Source organism: Arachis ipaensis, chromosome B04, assembly GCF_000816755.2.
Source record: "Arachis ipaensis cultivar K30076 chromosome B04, Araip1.1, whole genome shotgun sequence".
In the NCBI taxonomy this organism is placed as follows: Eukaryota; Viridiplantae; Streptophyta; class Magnoliopsida; order Fabales; family Fabaceae; genus Arachis; species Arachis ipaensis.
Window position 1 is genome coordinate 111398452 of NC_029788.2, and position 18434 is coordinate 111416885.

Sequence of the window (18434 nt, forward strand, 5' to 3'; positions counted from 1 at the left end):
TTAATTTAATAATTACTTAAAACATATTTTTATAAATATATAATATATACATATAAAGGGTGCAGGTTGATCGAATAAAATTAAAATTCAACTCATATCCTATCTCATTCGTTACAAATCAAATTGACAATTCTATTCGATCAAATTGGATCAGATTAAATACCCATGAATAGAGGTGATTCAATTGTTGATAATCTTTTCTAAAATATTTCACCTGTCCTTTTTATAGAGCTCCATAATGGTCATTTCGATGTGGATAAGACCAAAAAATGAGATCCAAATGAACCTAAGAAAAACGCAAGAAGAAGGGCAAAATTGAGAATGCAAATATGGGAAAAGCACATCTTGTGCTTGTGTGTGTTGATTGTAATGATGATGATAATATTACTTTAATAATCACTTCAAATTAAATAAATGAGGTCCCTCTGGGTTAGGTTTGACCACTGCTCATTGGAGCTCATTATTCTATGTCATATAAAAAAAAATTTTTAAATAAATATTTAGAACATAGTCAATTTTTTATTAAGATTTCCGAATAATAAATTTAAGCTTTAGTATATTAGATTTATTTTAAGGCAAGACGGTAAAATCAAGAGTTATTGGATGTTTGAACAAGGGAAAAAAAAAGAAGAGTCAAATACAATTTTATAATTAGATGAAACAAAAAATATGACTAAATTATATTTTGAGGAGTATTAGGGGATAATAACTTTTGTGTTTTGTAACCATTAATTAGCTATTAATAATATTTTTAGTGGTGTGAGATTATATCTAATAGTAAAAAATTACTTATTTTTCTTTTAATGGTTAAATACTGACTATAAAACACAAAAGTTGCTGATCTGCTAGACTTTCTCTTATATTTTAACCGTTAAAATTAGATTAAATATATTAAAATTTAGGATTTTTTTAATAAAAACATGACATCTTATCTTATAAGTTATAAATACATAACTAATAATAATATACTAAGTTATTTTTTTCAAAAACTCTTTCTCTTTTTATCTCTCTCTAATAAATTCTAAATAATATTCCCCTACTCTCTTTCTCTCTCTTCCTTGAATACTTTCTTCTCTCTCTTGTCTCACTTTCTCTCTCTAAAATCTTCACACTTCCCAGCCAGCTTTTCCAATCTGCTTTCTTTGACTCGATAAGGGGGTTTTCTTCTCCGTAGAATCAAAACCACAAAAGTTCCCATTTTTACCTCCATTTTCCCCTTTCTTCACTCCAAGTTGCATCTTGCATGAGCTCCAATCTCGCATATCGGTTAGTTCAATTTCCTTTACATGCTTTTAGATTCGTATAATTTTAACCCTCTTTATGTATATATATTTTTTAAAAGAAATGGATTTGTTTGTGAATTTGTGCGTGTTTCTTGGCTTGTTTGGAACTATTTGTGTTTCAGTTCCGTGTTCATTTTTTCTAACATCATTTGCCTTTTTTTGTGGGGAGTTTTGTGTGTGAAATTTCTGGTGAGGATGTAGTTATTTTAATCTGGGAAATTTGTGTATTTCATTTTTGAAAAAATTATAAATTTATTTTACTTTGATGTTGTGAAAGGAAACGGAGTAACTTGTTTTTGTGTTGGATTTATTTGATGTTATGGATCTGAGCTGTTCTTGTGGAGCTAGTGAGTTTCAGCAAATTAGGTAGTTAGGTTCATTTGCCCAAAAATGTCTTTTGCTTTTTCACCTCCAAATACTTGAAATTTTATTTTATGGTTTTATTTTATTTTATTTTTGTTGTGGAAATAGGCTAGGGAATGGGATAAAAACAAGTTGGCACTGAGGTTTATTAGAATATTACTTTCTCAATTATTGTTATGTGCATGATGACTCCATCTATGGATTTGATTATTCTTTGTTGGTCCTCAAAATTTTGGAAAGTTATTATTATTATTATTATTATTATTATTATTATTATTATTATTATTATTATTATTATTATTATTAGGGTAACATAATTTAAGTGGCTTTAGATCTTATTTAATAGACATCTATTTATGTAAAATTTTTCTTATTTTGTGTTTTATGTGGAACAGAAGAAGCAGTTGGGCCGTACACCAACCCACGAGGAGGTCTTCAAAGAAACCCACACACTTAAAAGTGACAAGTCTAAATGGGTGGACAAGCGCTCTCAAGACACTCATGTGAGATATAGCATAAATGTTAAATTAATGACATACTGCCAGTTGAATATATATATATATATATATATATATATATATATTAGTAATTTAGGAGTAATATATGTTGATCGGAAAATGTTTTATGCTTAGTCCCTTTTAATTTGAGAGAATCAAAATTAGGTGCCAAACTATGCCTTTGCATAATGCATGCCAGCATCATTTGTTGTGGGTTGTGGAACAATGGTGTTTGTGATGGTAACACTATTTCATTGATTAATCCATGCACCAAACTCTATCCTGTTAAACTAGATTTGGTTCTTGTGATTGTCAAACAATATGCTGTTGAACCACATTAAATTAGTTTTTGGTTATATTTTATTTATTTGCTTTTTTATTTTGCTTTTTGCAGACATAAGCAAAGTAGTTCTATAGAACAACCTAGTACCTGTACAAAGGATGGGGTGTTTTACTGTTTTGAAAAGCAAGAAGAAAAAGCATGACCAAATTGCATATGTAAAACGAGTAAGCCACAGTGAGCATGTACCTACAATATTGCCTGAACCTCATACTCGCACGCTCCAATCTGCACCTCCTAGTTTTAGGACAAGAGTTAAACCCATTCAACCTAGTAAAATGACTTACAATAGAACAAGAGCATTATCTGCTCCATCAACTCTTGACACAGCGGAACAAGATGCTTTAGCTTCGGTTGAGTATGAGGAACAAGAAGAGTTGAGACACCGAGGAGGAGGATCAATGAAGGAGCAGCATTTGTCTAGCCCACAACCTTTACCGCTTCCATCTCCTAAGGGTGGCAGTTCATTGAACGCAATGGGCAGCTTTAAGTCAGTGACAGCTAATGTTCCTCCAAATTCTTCTGGACCTTTGCCGCTTCCACCTACAGGGTCACTTCGAAACTTTCAGTATGAGGAAATTGCAGCTGCTTGCCTCAATTTCTCCTTAGATCGATGCATGTCGGAATGCCTTTCCTCCACCATATATAAAGCTTCCTTTGGCGATGATTCTTCTTCAAGCTCAAAGAAGTTTGAAGCCACTGTCACGCGTCTACACCCATCAAATCAGGTAATTATTTATTTATTTAAATTGTATCACTTAAGTTTCATTTGTTGTTTATCCTATGCATAGTGATTGTTGAATGAACGTCATGATAATCAACACTATGGAGAAAAAATGCCTTACGTATTATCTGAGAATGGCCATATTTTTCCATATATGAATTGTATTATGTGTTAGGCTCATATTCTTCAAAGTTTAGCTGACCCATCCAACTTGTTTTTGAGCAATGTTGGCCTTATTCATCATCCTGGCCTCTATTGATCATGCATTTGAAATTTTGAATAGAAACCCTTGTTAAATGCTGAATACCTTGCTAGTTGAAAACATAATTGTCAGTTCGTGTTAGTTTATATTGCGAGGTTTTTTATTAATTCCCATTATTACCACAAAAAGAACGTGTTTCTGTGTAGTGATCTTAATGTGTGTTTCTTCTTTCAGGGCTTAAAGGAATTCATAAGTGAGGTCAATACTATAGCATCTTTGCAGCATCCAAACCTCTGTAAATTGCTAGGGTTTCATGCGCGTGAAGGTAAGGAACAAAGAATGCTGGTTTATGAGAGGCTATACCATGGAAGCTTGGACCGCCTGTTGTACGTGAGATCTGATGGCCCGTCTCTTGATTGGAACACAAGAATGAAAATCGCTATATGTGCTGCACAAGGTCTTACTTTCTTGCATGAAGAAGGGCCTTTTCAGGTAATTGCCGAATTGAATACATTAAACTGAAGAAACCTGTGTGGTCTTGTCTGCCTCTTGTATCTGCATGTGCATTTTAGATATCGTGACGCGAGTACCACAGTGCCTGAGTAATTTTGCTTTCTGAAATGAATTATTTCTAGGATGAATTGTGATTGATATTTTCTTTCTAACGGCATTTTAGTGTATTACAGTTCTCAGTTAAATGGCAAATTGATATGGTTGCTGATATGCCAATTTATATATCTGCAGGCAATGTATAATGAATTCTCAACAGCTAACATACAGATAGACAAAGATTTCAGTGCCAAGCTTTCAGGGTACGGTTGCGTTGGACAACTTCCCGAGGAAGAGATATCGAGCAGTTCATCCGTAGGTCCTTTGACTTAAACGTTGTTCTGATTCAGTTGGTCTGGATGAAATATTCCCTTAAATTTGTTCCTGTATAATGTATTAATGAATTTAGTTATTTTACAGGCTGTTGGCAACCTATCAATGGAGACACTGGAAAAAGGAATGCTCACACCAAAAAGCAACGTATGGAGTTTTGGAATTTTTCTTCTAGAGCTTCTTACTGGAAGAAAGAATCTGGATAGTCGTCACCCCAAGGAAGAGAGAAATTTGGTCAAGTGGAGCCGTCCCTTCCTAGCCGATGATTATCGACTCTCATTGATTATGGATCCTCAACTGAAGGGTCGCTTTCCCTCCAAAGCGGCGAGAACTGTAGCTGACATTGCCCAAAGATGCCTTCAGAAGGAGCCGTCCGAAAGACCAACCATGAGGACTGTTGTCAAGCACCTCAAAATGATACAGGATTTAAAGTATTCTTGCCGGTTCCCGCTTCAAGAACCAGCCACAATCTCCGGAAAACATATGTCGAGATCCCCAAGTCTTAACGGCATCATCAGCCCTGCTCCTAGGCTGAGTTACTCCCCGTCTCCCCCACCAACAGTGGCCCCGCCATCTGTTTCACCTCCAAGATGGTCCGGAGTCCCGTTCCTTCCTCCGCGTGCGTGTTCCTCTACCCTCTCCCTGGAGGAGCTCGATAGGCAGGAGAGCCGCAAGTCGTCGTCCTCGGCCTCTAGGAGGGCTAGTGTGGAAGGTTTTTGAATGTCTATAACTGTTCCATTTTTTATTTATTATTTTTTTTGGTGTGTTCAACACAAATTTATAGCAGATAAAAAAGATGTGGTTCTTCCACCCTTTTTTCTTTTTTTCTTTCTGGATCCCTCAGTCGTGATGTTGAGAGGATGCTACTTTGTAGATATAGTGCAAAGTTAAGTTTATATTGTCTTGTTAGCATTTTGCCCTTTTTCCATTCTGCACAAGACTAGGATAACGACGGGATAGAGTAATTTCTAACATCTAGTTTGTGAATTAGCAGCATATTCTTAAATTCTTAACAACGTTGAAATTGAAAAACAAAAAGTAGCTCTAAGATAATATAGCTCATATTAACATTTTATTAAAATGATGCTCTTTTATAAAAGGCATTATTAAAGTTTAAACCCTAAACTTGTTGGAAAAAGAAACCACTACTCTTCATGAATAAATAAAAGGTTTTATGAGAATGGCATGCTGATGATGCATGTCAAAGAAAGAAGAGTGACGCATGGCGTGTTGGTTTTATTACTCAATGTTTTTATTAACTTTTGGGCATTAACTCATATATGCTACTGGGCTGGACCAAATTTAGTTTCTGAACAACTAATAGGAACTGGGTGAAGGTGGAGATGCTCATTGAAGGATTCATGGTTCATGAAGGGGTTGGCAGGACTGTTAGATAATGTATTAGGACCTGATATTTATTTATTTCTGTTCTATGCTTATGTGTATGATTCAGTTAATAGGGTCAAAGTTATTAGTGGCCTCAGAGGCAAGTTAATCTTTTTTGTTCAGCTAGTTTCTATTTTTAAGGAAGTGGAGTCCTATTCTTAAGGTAGTGGAGTGAGTGGTTAGTTTTTTTTTTTTCTGTTATTGTATTTAACAGTTTATTGAATAGTGTTAAAATGTAGTTTTTCTTCTTCAGTTCTCTAGTGTTCAACTCTCTCTCTCTTTTTCTCTGAACATACAACAGTTCGAGTGTGAGTTCTGCAAATTCATTGCAGGACAGTGAGTGAGAGTGTGTGAGGATTGAGTGAAACAACAACAAATTGGTATCAAGAGCCTTAAGTATCTTAAGGGCTGTGGTGATGGAAGCTTCATCAACAACTATTGGGCTAGCAGGCATTGCTCCTCCAATCCTTGATGGGAGCAATTATCATGTCTGGCAAGTGAGGATGAAAGCATTCCTTGAAGGAGCTGATCTGTGGGAGGCAGTGGAGGATGACTACGTGGTGCCTCCATTGGTTGCCAATCCAACTGCAAATCAACAAAAGCTCTACAAAGAACGTGTGACTAGAAAAGCCAAAGCAAGATCTAGTCTCTATGCTGCTGTTACTCCTATTATTTTTAATAGGATTATGAGTCTAGAATCTGCAAAAGATATTTGGGATTTTTTGAAGAAAGAATATGAGGGCAATAAGAAGATTAAAGGAATGAAAGCAATGAACCTTAAAAGGGAGCTAGAAAGAGTGCAGATGAAGGAAAATGAATCAGTTCAAGAATTTGCTGATAAACTCCTAGACTTAACCAATAAATTGGCACTGTTGGGTACTGATCTTGGAGAGGAAAGACTTGTCGAGAAGCTCCTGTGTTCTGTACCTGAAAGATTTGAAGCTACTATAGCATCTCTTGAGAACACAAGAGAAATCTCAGAGATGTCATTTGCTGAAGCAGTTAGTGCTCTTCAAGCACAAGAACAAAGGAGGGTACTGAGGAGAGGAGATGAGCCAGTTGAAGGTGCAATGCAGGCTAGGATGAAGCATGGAAGTGGTGAGAAGAAGAAGCAAGGCAAGCAGTTTGGTGCTCAACAGACCAGTTTTAGTTCAAGTGATGCACAAGTGAGGAAAGGGAGTGATGAAGCCTGCAAACACTGTGGAAAGAAAGGTCATCCTTTCTTTAGGTGTTGGAGAAGACCAAATGTAGTCTGCAGGAAGTGTGGGAAGATGGGGCACATAGAGAGAATCTGCAAAGAAAAGAGCTCTCAACAAGGAGAGGCTCAAGCAGCTGCAGGTGAAGTGGAGCAATTGTTTGCTGCTTCAGGCGTTGTGTCTCAAGTCTCACGTGATGGATGGCTGGTGGACAGTGGCTGTTCCAATCACATGTCAGGAAATGAGGCAATTTTCACTAATATTGACAGATCAGTCAATACTAGAGTGAGAATTGGGAATGGTGATCATCTAGAGGTTGAAGGAAGAGGCAATGTGTTACTTGAAGGCCCTGGAGGAGTGAAGCTGATGTCTGATGTCTACTATGTTCCCAAGATAGATCAGAATCTTCTGAGTGTGGGACAGTTAGTTGAGAAGGGCATGAAGATTGTGTTTGATAAGAATGAATGTGCTATTGCAGATGAGGAGGGCAAACTCTTGTTTAGGATCCCTATGCAGAACAAAACATTTGCATTCGATCCTGCAAGCAAAGAGAGCAAAGCTATGGCATGTGTGCAGGGTCAGGAGGAGTTGTGGCATAGAAGGTTGGGTCACTTTCACTATAAGGGATTGCAGTTTATGCAGAGGCATGGTTTAGTTGAAGACTTGCCTCAGTTGGGAAGTGAAGTGTCTGATTGTGAAGTATGTCTGCAAGGGAAGCTAGTAAGGAAGCCATTCCAGAAAACAAGATGGAGGGCCAAGGAGAAGCTTCAACTGGTTCACTCAGATGTTTGTGGGCCTATGCCTGAGGAGTCACTGAACAAAAGCAAGTACTTTGTGACCTTCATTGATGACTGCACAAGATTTTGCTGGGTCTACTTTCTCAAACAAAAGTCAGAAGTTGATGAAGTATTTCTGAGGTTCAAACAAGAGGTGGAGAATGAAGCAAATTGTAAAATAAAGACAGTGAGGAGTGATAATGGTGGTGAGTATACCTCAAAAAGGTTCAAAGCCATCTGTGAGGACTCTGGCATAAAGCAGCAGTTTACAGTTCCTTACACTCCCCAACAAAATGGGGTGAGTGAAAGGAAAAATAGAAGCATTGTGGAGATGGAAAGATGTATGCTACAAGGCAAACAACTACCCAAGAGCTTCTGGGCAGAAGCAGTAAATACTGCTGTCTTCTTGTTGAATAAGTTACCAACCAAAGCTCTCAACAAGCAGACATCATTCGAGGCATGGCACGGGTACAAACCAAAGGTTAGTGGACTAAGAACATTTGGTTGTCTATGCTATTACTTGACTCCTTCAGTCAGTAGAGACAAGCTTGATCATAGAGGTGAGGCTGGTATCTTTGTAGGGTATAGTTCTCAGTCTAAAGCCTATAGAGTGTATTGTCTTGATGCACAAAAGATTACTGTGAGTAGAGATGTGATTTTTTGTGAAGATAAAAATTGAGAGAGGGCAGTATTTGAAAAGAAAATGGCTGACAATATTGTAGTTGAAGCTAATGTGCAGAATGAGGATGAGTTAAATGAGGAAGCAGATCTACAGAATGAGTGTGAGCTGATTGAAGATGAATTGATTGATAGTTTGCCTATGCGAGGTACAAGACCACTGGCAGAGGTCTATGCCAGATGTAATGTGGCTCTCCTAGAACCAGGAATAGTTGAGGAAGCAAAAGGAAGTGTGGAGTGGGCCTCAGCTATGAAAGAAGAACTGAGCATGATCAACAAGAACAACACATGGCAACTTGTGTCTAAGCCTGATCACAAGAAGACTATAGGTGTCAAATGGGTTTTTAAGACAAAATTGAACCCAAATGGCACTGTGAACAAGTATAAAGCCAGGTTGGTTGTGAAGGGATATGCTCAAGTGAGTGGGGGTGGATACTCTGAAACTTTTGCTCCGGTTGCTCGCATGGATACCATCAGATTGCTACTAGCTGTTGCTGCACAGAAAAGGTGGACCATCTATCAGCTGGATGTGAAATTAGGACCTGATATTTATTTATTTCTGTTCTATGCTTATGTGTATGATTCAGTTAATAGGGTCAAAGTCATTAGTGGCCTCAGAGGCAAGTTAATCTTTTTTGTTCAGCTAGTTTCTATTTTTAAGGAAGTGGAGTCCTATTCTTAAGGTAGTGGAGTGAGTGGTTAGTTTTTTTTCTGTTATTGTATTTAACAGTTTATTGAATAGTGTTAAAATGTAGTTTTTCTTCTTCAGTTCTCTAGTGTTCAACTCTCTCTCTCTTTTTCTCTGAACATACAACAGTTCGAGTGTGAGTTCTGCAAATTCATTGCAGGACAGTGAGTGAGAGTGTGTGAGGATTGAGTGAAACAACAACAAGGACAAGGAGGCGATCTGGGAATTGGGATTCTGCAGAGGCTTTAGTACGGGTCTTGAAGCGTTGTCACCATAGCACAATGTTCTTAGAGTACGCACATCAGGCATCATAAGTTGAAGAAGGAAGGAGTTGGAACGTTAATTGGGAGTAAGAATGAAAGCTTTTGAACCAAGGACTGAGGGTATAACAGCGGGGAGGAGGCGGCCAAGGAAGCGAATTGGCAGTTAGGACAAACATTTAAGCAAAACCTTACTCGAAATGAGTAGATCATTACTGCCTTCGGGAGTGGTCCTTGGTGAGAGGAGATTAGCGGCTTCCGTCGATATGCTTCCAACAAAGTTGTGAGAGAAGACTGTATTCCTTAGGTTATGTGTTGGTGAGTAAATCTCCATAATGATCACTGAGATTCACAGCATTATCCAATGTGGTATTCGAGATCTCAATTTTATTATTGTAGTCCCTAGATAGAGCTCCGTGCATCATAATGATCTCTGAACATCTTTCCGTTGATGACACGGTTGTCACAGCGCTAAGGTGGCATTACTTTCCCACGTTGGAGTGTGCAATGACTAGCTTAGCTAGCGAGGATTGCAATTTGGACCTAATTTCGTCCATTCCTCTTTATTTAACTTTAACGTTCCCAAATCTTCTGAATTGTACCTTCTTCCTCCTTTTCTTCTCATTCATCTTCATATTAATGATGGGTGGTGTGAGCATTGCAACTGGAAGCTTTATCCACTCGCCATCAAGTGGGTACTGGACGAAAACGCATAATAGGAGCAGAAACTCGCGGGTGCTGGAATGGTGTGGTTGTGATTGCTATCCAGTTCTTAGGGAGTCTAGCACAAATTCAAATCCAAACAAATCATTCTTTACTTGTTCCATTATAACATGAGTTAACATGTTAGTATTGTGCTGATGTGAATGTTCTTCTTTATGGCTTGATCATAATTTAATTTTTTGTTGATTTCAGACAAATGAAAAGAGATGGTGTGAGCAGATTTTGGACAAGATGAACCTGCTGGAAAGTCAGAGTCTGTTAGTGACAATCATGAAGTGAAGATGAATTTTAATTGGAGACTTGTGAGGTTGGAGGATGATGTGAAATAGTCAAAAATTAATACTCCATTTTTTAGTTATGCTTATTTTAGTAATGCTAGTTTTATTGGTGGTGTTGTATTGTAAATTATAAGTAGCCTGAAACTAATGTAATTCATAAATGAAATATGAAAGAAAATCTAGATTTCATATTTTTCTGTTTGTTCTTGAATTAAGAATATGCTTCATCATGAATTATGAACATTTACTCGATATAAGAAAGCAAATATGATAATTGAAACAACTAGAAACCATGACAATAATATATTACTATTCAAAATAAATGAGTCAAACAACTATGATTAATCCATCAGACAGGTACAAAGTAACCTCAATCAAATGGTTTCACAACAAAACATTAAAGGGGCTACACATAAAGTTTTTCTCAAAGTTTGGCAAATTTTTTTTTCCAAAACAGAAAGGTCTATGTATAAATAAAAAGAAGTCTTTAATTCTTCTTTCTTAGGACCTTAAATTTTGGAGTGGAGACAAATTTCATGAAGTTGGTAAGTCTAATTGTTGTTCCTGAGTTAACACTATGTATCTCTTTATATATAATAGGAGAGCACTTCAGGGTTATTTACTCGATAAGTAGAGCTGCCAATGAACGACAAATGTTACACTCCAATGTTTGACAAGTGGCAATTATAAAAAGAGAATCATTTATATTATCCAATAGATTATTACACATTACACATTGTGCAACAGGGATCTGGGTTCAATAGACTATTACACTTTATAATGTTATTGCACCCGAAGCTTTCTTCTTTTATTTGGCATTTTAAATCGTTTATTCTAATTTCTTACCCTCCCTTTAAATACTCTGTCTCTCCATCTTCTTCAGCCATTTTTTGAAACAAGAAAGACTAAAGTCTTCTTTTAAATATTCTTTCTCTATCTTCAGCCATCTCAGAAACAAAAAGGAGTAAACCCTCCCTCTAAATACTCTGTCTCGATTTTTTGTGAAAAATCATACACCGAAAATCAAGTATAATGGCCAAAACATTTGACTACTTGCTCGATGTCAACCCAAGAAAATTGACATGGAGTTTCAACATATATTTGGTGAGAATTTGGGAGGTTCCAAACAAGTACAATGAAAAGAAAATTTGATCAATAGAGATGATCCTCCAGGACAGTAAAGTAGCCAATCTTTTTATATATAGTAGTTATTGTGCAAGTATTTGTTTTTTAATATACTGATACTTATTTCTCCCTTCTCCGCTAATTTCAGGGCGATAGGATTCATGAATCTATACCCAAGTGTGTTGTTGCTAGGTGGAGAGGCAATATCTTTGAGTTCCAGAGTATGTTATGCGTAACTTCATAGTTGTGGGCAACAAAATTAAGCCAAGGACTACCAATAGAAATTGGATACTAATGTTTTTCCAACGGACAACGATCACACATGTAAACAACCCAAGCTACCCTCTTGAAGCATTCCGTTTCAGGTCTATTTTGGATTTGTTGAATGCTGAAAGATTGGACGATACATATCTGTTTGGTGAGTATTACTTACACTGTTTCAAAAGTTGTTATGTGAACTCTGTTTGAAATCTATTTTTTAAGATTGATAGTCATAACTTATTGATGGTTCTTGCTCTTTAGACATGATTGCTGAAGTAGTTGGAAAGGAAGATCAAAGGGATTTGGTTACCAGTACAGGCAAGGAAACCAAACGTATGGCTGTTGTGTTAGAAGACTTAGAGTATGTGTTATTTTTGAAAATTGACTTTTCACATATTTTTAGACTATAAAATACCATAATGCATCCTTATGTTTTCAACAGGAACAACAGGATTGGGTGTACTTTGTTCGGGGAGATGGTGGATCAAATCCGACCACACCTTGAAGAAGGAAGTGTGGAACCCCTTATTGTTGTGCTGCAATTATTCAAAGCATCCCAGTGGAACGGCAAAACCACTGTTCAGAGTCACTTTTACATCTCCAAGATCCACATTGAGAGGGATTTAAAAGAGGTGGTTTGTTTTAGGAACAGGTTTGTTTTTTTAAACTTTAACCAGTTTATATCCAACACATTTAAAGAGAGTCAAAAGTTTGAGAAGTTCAATATTTCATTGAATTGTGTAGGCTCCTGAGTGGTGCACCACTAAACTCAATTAGGATTAGTCAACTTTTATCTCAGGGAGCTTGATATGCAGCTGATGAACTGAAGCAGGGGTCTGTTGGAGTGAAGACCATCGAAGAGGCCCTAAATGCTGCAGAGGTAAACTAATGGAAACATTTACTAATTAAATTTTTTATAGGAATATATTTTAATGTTAGAAATTGATTGAAGTGCCTAATCGAGTTCTAAATAGGTAGCTATATGTTGGATTGCTACAACCATTGTTTCTATCAATGCTGGGAAGAATGATTGGTTCTACAAAGCATGTAAAAAGTGCCCAAAAAAAGTTGAAACTTCTACTATTGAAAGATATGAATGTAAGGGTTGTGGACACACAGCAGGAACTGCCTCAATTAGGTGTGGCACTTAAACTAGATAATAAAACTTATCACTAGATGATAAATTTGTTAAGTGAAGAGCACTATAATATGAAGATTGTATTTCATCTTCAATTTTATTGTTAGCTGTATAAAAACAAATGGAGGGTATAACTTATGAATACGGGTTGAATGACAGGTACAAGGTTGAGGTGATTGTCTATGATGGTACTGACAGTATGACTTTGCTCCTTTGGGATAGGGAAGCAATTCAACTTTGCAGAAAGAGGGCAGATCAAATAAAGGAAGAGGAAGTAAGTGCACAATCATGACCTCATAACTTTAAAATGTTGATGTATCCATGCAAAGTAATTTCTTTTTGTGAATTTGATCGCAGCCTATTGGTGAGGTGGAATACCCCCCACCCTTGATAACATGCTGGATAGAAAGTTTCTCTTTAAGATTAATATAAAATCAGCCAACATCGATCAATATGACCAAGTTTATACTATTGGCAAAGTTTGTGATGATGAGGACATCATAGAAAAGAACCTCCCAAAAGAATCAAATACTAATTCATCTGTTAATCTCACTGTGAGTTAATAAAGTATTATTAATGTTTATTATACATTGTGTTTTTTAAAAATCAATTGTTCACTAATTATATAATTAGAATTCTCATTCCCATATCTGTAGGAAATCGGATGCAATGATTCCCTCGAGATCGCAGAAAATGTGGCCGATATTAAGACTGATAGCAATAATCTGTGTGTTATGCTATGGAGATAGTTTTATCTGTAGTTTTTCTTCATACATAAATGCATTTAGGATTTAAGATATGTGTTATTTTATAGCTTAGCAACCAGTGATATGTAGGTTATATCTTTAGTTTTTGTATAGATGCAGAACCAAAAGAAACTAACTACTGAACAGTACCATCATAGACAGTATATGAACTCCTTTACTTATTATAAATCAGTCAAAAGCATACTTAATCTCATTATAATTTAAATTTAAGCCTTATTATTGGCAACCTTTCTATTCGGCTAATTTGACAACTTCCAATAGAGAAAGATTAAAAAAAAAGTCAATTTAAACCCTATTTGTTGGTTGTGAAATTTTTTTCTTCCTTAATTTATGCATTTTTGAAAGAGTGAAGAAAAATAAGTATATTTAAATATGTATATTTTCTAAATAAATACTAAGAAAGATTAAGAATACTTAATATATGTTTCATTGTGAAGTTGATCCTAAATACTATTTGATATCTATTACTTTTTGTGAAGGATGTTTCAAGCCTCAAGTACAAGACCCCTGCTAAAAGAGCTCTCAATGGTGTAAAGTCAAGCACAACAACCATTAATGAACATGATGAAGAAGGGCAGCTCTCAACCAATAGGTTCAGCCATAAGGGGGGCAAGAAGCAAAAGAGCCAACTGATAGATGTGGCTAACTGAGCTGTTTATGCCATTAGTAATTTTCATTTATATGCATCTATTTTATTTAGTAGCAATTTTATGTTTTTAAGATATCAAAACATATGTTGTTTCGTAGGTATTAGTTATCTTATCTTATTTTATAGAATGGAAAAACTTCTTGAGATAGGACCTTTTGGAAGTGCTCAGCCACTAAAAATAGTTGAGAGTCATTTTGTTAACTTTTTTGGATGTTGTTAAGCCAACTTCATATTACAGCCTTATTGTTAGCTAAGGTTTCTTGGATTACTAAGCTTAAATGCTCCTAAGTTTTAGTTTGAAAGTGGTCAACAATGTTATGCAGTTGGCTTATTCATTATCTATATATTATTGTTTGGATGCTCCTAAGCCAAATTCCCAATGCTATATTGTTAAGTCTGTTTGGAATAAATTATTTATCATATCCGTACTCCACAATGATATTTAGAAAGAAATGTATTTATAATTGAAGAATATATATTGTGGGTTTATAGGTAGAATATTTTTAACCTGGGAATATATATATATATTGCAGATGGATTAATATTTTAACTTTTCAGTACTATATGTTATAAATATTGTTGGGATTGACAATAAATACTAACTAATTTTTCAGGCTGGAGTTAATAACTTGCAACTGTAATAGTTCTTAATGAAGAAGCTAATTTTGGAAATGTATATGAAGTTATGAACTTACTCCTCGTCCTCTCCTATTATATATAGAGATTATAAAGATATTATTATATATTATGACTTTTTTGTTAGTAAAATAAGAATAATAAAAAATAATTTTAAACCATAGAGTTATAAGAATAATAAACAATATATTTTTAATTATATATTGCCATCTTCTCTTAGGCCAACCTTCAATAATAAGATGGATACCACTGCATTTAAGACTGTCTTAGAGAATTTCTATATGATCGATGGAATTATCAGGGCTTCCAAGATAATGGCTCTGCACTGTTGAAGAAATGAAGCATGCATTTTTAATTTCCAAGATATCAACTTTTTTACACTGCATGTCAAAAAGTTAACGTAATATTATATTATAATAGCTTGGAAAGCCAGAGTAATTTCAAGAGATACAAGAGTTATCACTAGAATAATTTCCATTTTTAAGTACATGGGACTATAATCTGGAGGACTATAAGCGTTATCACTAGAATAGTCATAATAACCAAAGGATACCAAAGTAATGGGTTGGCTATATGGATGCATTCAAAGTACTAGAATTTGCCAAAAATAGGTAATTCTCTCCATACTATATACAAGTAGGTAGTCCCCTTGAAGAATTTACACTTAGGTCAATCTGTGGTTTTCAAATTGAAGACAGACCCCATTAGATAATATAAGTGATGTGATGTCATTTTCACGAACAAATATGTGGTAAGCTGAATTCTTGGTTTTGTAGTCTAATAAGACAATATAATTATGTAGGGTTAGAAGCAGGGTGTAATACCCTAGATTTTGCTATACCAATGTTTAAACACAATACTAAGTAGTAAAGTGTGAGGCAGGATATAACCAAAGTTACACAACTAAGTGTATTTGTGGGGAGAAGAGGCCTAAAGATGGATTTTGCTTTGGCCTACTAAAACAATATAATAGATAGGGTGTAAAGCATGGAGTAAGGTTCTGATTTTTGCCATAGCAGTGTTTGTTGGATAATATAAGTGATGGGATGTCATTTTCACAAATAAATATGTGGTAAGATGGATTCTTGGTTTTGTAGTTTAATAATAAGACAATATAATTATGTAGGGTTAGAAGCAGGGTGTAATGCCCTAGATTTTGCTATACCAGTGTTTAAACACAATACTAAGTAGTAAAGTGTGAGAAAGGATGTAATTAAAGTTACACAACTAAGTGTATTTGTGTGGAGAAGAGGCCTAAAGATGGATTTTATTTTGGCCTACTAAAACAATATAATGGATAAGGTGTAAAGCATGGAGTAAAGTGAATTTTGCCATAGCAGTGATTAAAGACAATATCATATAGTAAAGTGTGAAGTAGAATGGAATTAAGTTTGCAGAAGTAATTGCATTTTTTGTCATTGTGCAATAAATCCTAAACTACTTTTGATATAAAATTGAAACAGAAAAATATAATTAAATTACTGGGCTCTACACATTAATCTAAGACAAACACAATGTACAATTTTATTTTCAAATAAGACAAAGAATGAAGAAAACAATAAAGCGAGAGACTTAACAGTTTGAAATGCTATCAGCATGCACTTTCTGCTTAATCATATATTTTTATAGCCTAGATTATGTGTTAAATACCCATTGATTCAATTATTTAGAGACGCGTTTCATTAAAAAAATCAATAAAAATCGTAATTGAAGATAAAGAAAATTTCAGGTAAATATGTTTGAAGATGATCTTCAATTCCAAAGCTGCATTCTTTGAAAATAAGGTTGGTTATATATAGTCAAAAAATAATAATATAATATAGCATTGAGTTTTAAAATAGTGTGCTGTTAGAAAATATGTATATTTAAATTTAGATGAGATTGAGTATGATTTTTTTAATATTGTATATCTCTATACCTTTATACTTATTTTCCTTCACTCTTTCGAAGATTGATAAATTCAGGAAGAAAAAAAATTCAAAACCAATAAAGAGGGTTTAAATTATTTTTTTTAATCCTTCTTTGTCTCCATGATCCTTTTTTATGTATTTCCAATGTAACTCTAAATTAGAGGTCATCATATCAACCAAATAGAAAAGCTATCAATAATAAGACTTATATTTAAATTATTAGGAGGTTATGTATGCTTTTGACTGATTTATAAAATTCAAAAGGGAGATATTTCTTTAAAAAGAAGATAACAAGTGAGGGAGTTCATATACTCTGTTTGTTCTTATTACATATTTTTTGATATACTAAAAACTAAAATGGAATGAAGTAGAGTGTTGACGGGTTATGTTATGCAATTCCAAGATTTTAACTTCAAGTGACAATGTGAAAAACTCTTTTTTTTTTTTCTTATTTGCTATGGAATGCTTGACAATTCATTATTTATGGTAACTAAATGAATCAAATAAAGACAAATTCAGCAATGGTAAAGATTTGATGTTACCCAAAGGAGCATAAATCTTTTTTTTTGCTATGATAGTCTAATAAAACAATATAATTATATAGGATAAAAAACAAAAAAGGTTGCCATCGATTTTGCTATAGCAGTGTTTAAAGACAATATCAAAGAGTAAAGTGTGAAGAACAACATAACCTATTTTACACAACTAATTGTATTTTTTGTGAATAGCCATGCAGCTAGATTTTGCTATAACAAGATAATATAATGAAATAAAGTACAAAGCATAGTGTAAGCTGTTGGATTTATACTATAGTAGTATTTAAAGGCAATATCATTTATTTAAAGTGTAAATCAGAACAGAATCATATTTGCAAAAGTAAAAGCTTTTTTGATGAATGTGTGTAATAAATCCAAGACTAAGTTGGACATACATTATTATGAAATGTTGTCAGATATCCTATGTAAAAATGATCAATGAAAAATTTCTTTTGCATGTAACTAGGATATATGCAGTTGAATTAGTAGGCTTTAGACATCAACCTAGGTTAGCATATAGTGTAAAATTTTATTTACAATAAAAAAAGTTAATTGTATGGTTAATTATTAAATATTTCAATCTAAATTCGGCGGACAGATACCATGTAATCAACTATATGAAACCACATGTAACCATGTTAACTTTTTCGTATTTAATGTAGAAAAATAATCATTCTCAAAACTGCTATAGTAGATTCCAAGTATCGTTGTCTTCACATCTAACTCTTTATACTTATTTACCAAAAAATAAAAAAAAAACTCAATAATATGATTGCTATATATTTTAAATGCAAAAAGTTTCAATCTAATATCTAACCATGTATTATAGTAAAGATATTAAACTAATATTTCATGACTTCTTGAAAGCTTCAATTTTTGGTTTGACTAATTTTTCTCTCTATAAATGCACCACATTTACAAGAAGTAACGATTTCTAGCTTCTGCATTGCACTAACGAGCTTTTAGCTATTGACATTCAACATTTATTTTTCTTTTACCAACTTTATCCTTTATACATATTATTGTATTATTTATAGAATTCTTATTATTTCTCTTTATATGAGCTCTTTTTTTCTATTATTTATTATTTATATTTTTTATTAATTTCTTATTTCATATTATATATTTTAAAAATT

At 34.3% G+C, this 18434-nt stretch overlaps 3 protein-coding genes across 3 annotated transcripts; all 3 read left to right on the plus strand.

Annotated features, from left to right (window-relative positions):
• LOC107639588 (probable serine/threonine-protein kinase PBL1) lies at positions 1004-5187 on the plus strand. The gene is made up of 5 exons (XM_016343127.2): positions 1004-1266; positions 2538-3211; positions 3644-3901; positions 4154-4273; positions 4379-5187. Exons 2-5 carry the CDS (start codon positions 2585-2587, stop codon positions 5009-5011), a joined length of 1638 nt encoding a protein of 545 aa, XP_016198613.1. The 5' UTR covers positions 1004-1266; positions 2538-2584; the 3' UTR covers positions 5012-5187.
• Positions 11925-12520, plus strand: LOC110270760. The gene is made up of 2 exons (XM_021120216.1): positions 11925-12023; positions 12105-12520. Exons 1-2 carry the CDS (start codon positions 11926-11928, stop codon positions 12412-12414), a joined length of 408 nt encoding a protein of 135 aa, XP_020975875.1. The 5' UTR covers position 11925; the 3' UTR covers positions 12415-12520.
• On the plus strand, positions 12472-13347 carry LOC110271569 (replication protein A 70 kDa DNA-binding subunit B-like). Its single transcript, XM_021122552.1, has 5 exons — positions 12472-12476; positions 12523-12542; positions 12641-12800; positions 12960-13074; positions 13158-13347. The coding sequence occupies exons 1-5, from the start codon at positions 12472-12474 to the stop codon at positions 13230-13232; spliced, it is 375 nt and encodes a 124-aa protein (XP_020978211.1). The 3' UTR covers positions 13233-13347.

Excerpts from the sequence above, each read along its gene's own strand:
- LOC107639588 (XM_016343127.2), top strand. The coding sequence starts at position 2,585 with ATGGGGTGTTTTACTGTTTTGAAAAGCAAGAAGAAAAAGCATGACCAA. Across the intron at positions 3,212-3,643 it reads GTCTACACCCATCAAATCAG|GGCTTAAAGGAATTCATAAG; the intron begins GTAATTATTTAT and ends TTCTTCTTTCAG. Across the intron at positions 3,902-4,153 it reads ATGAAGAAGGGCCTTTTCAG|GCAATGTATAATGAATTCTC; the intron begins GTAATTGCCGAA and ends ATATATCTGCAG.
- LOC110270760 (XM_021120216.1), top strand. The coding sequence starts at position 11,926 with ATGATTGCTGAAGTAGTTGGAAAGGAAGATCAAAGGGATTTGGTTACC. Across the intron at positions 12,024-12,104 it reads GTTGTGTTAGAAGACTTAGA|GAACAACAGGATTGGGTGTA; the intron begins GTATGTGTTATT and ends TGTTTTCAACAG.
- LOC110271569 (XM_021122552.1), top strand. Across the intron at positions 12,543-12,640 it reads AGGCCCTAAATGCTGCAGAG|CTATATGTTGGATTGCTACA; the intron begins GTAAACTAATGG and ends CTAAATAGGTAG. Across the intron at positions 12,801-12,959 it reads GCAGGAACTGCCTCAATTAG|GTACAAGGTTGAGGTGATTG; the intron begins GTGTGGCACTTA and ends GTTGAATGACAG.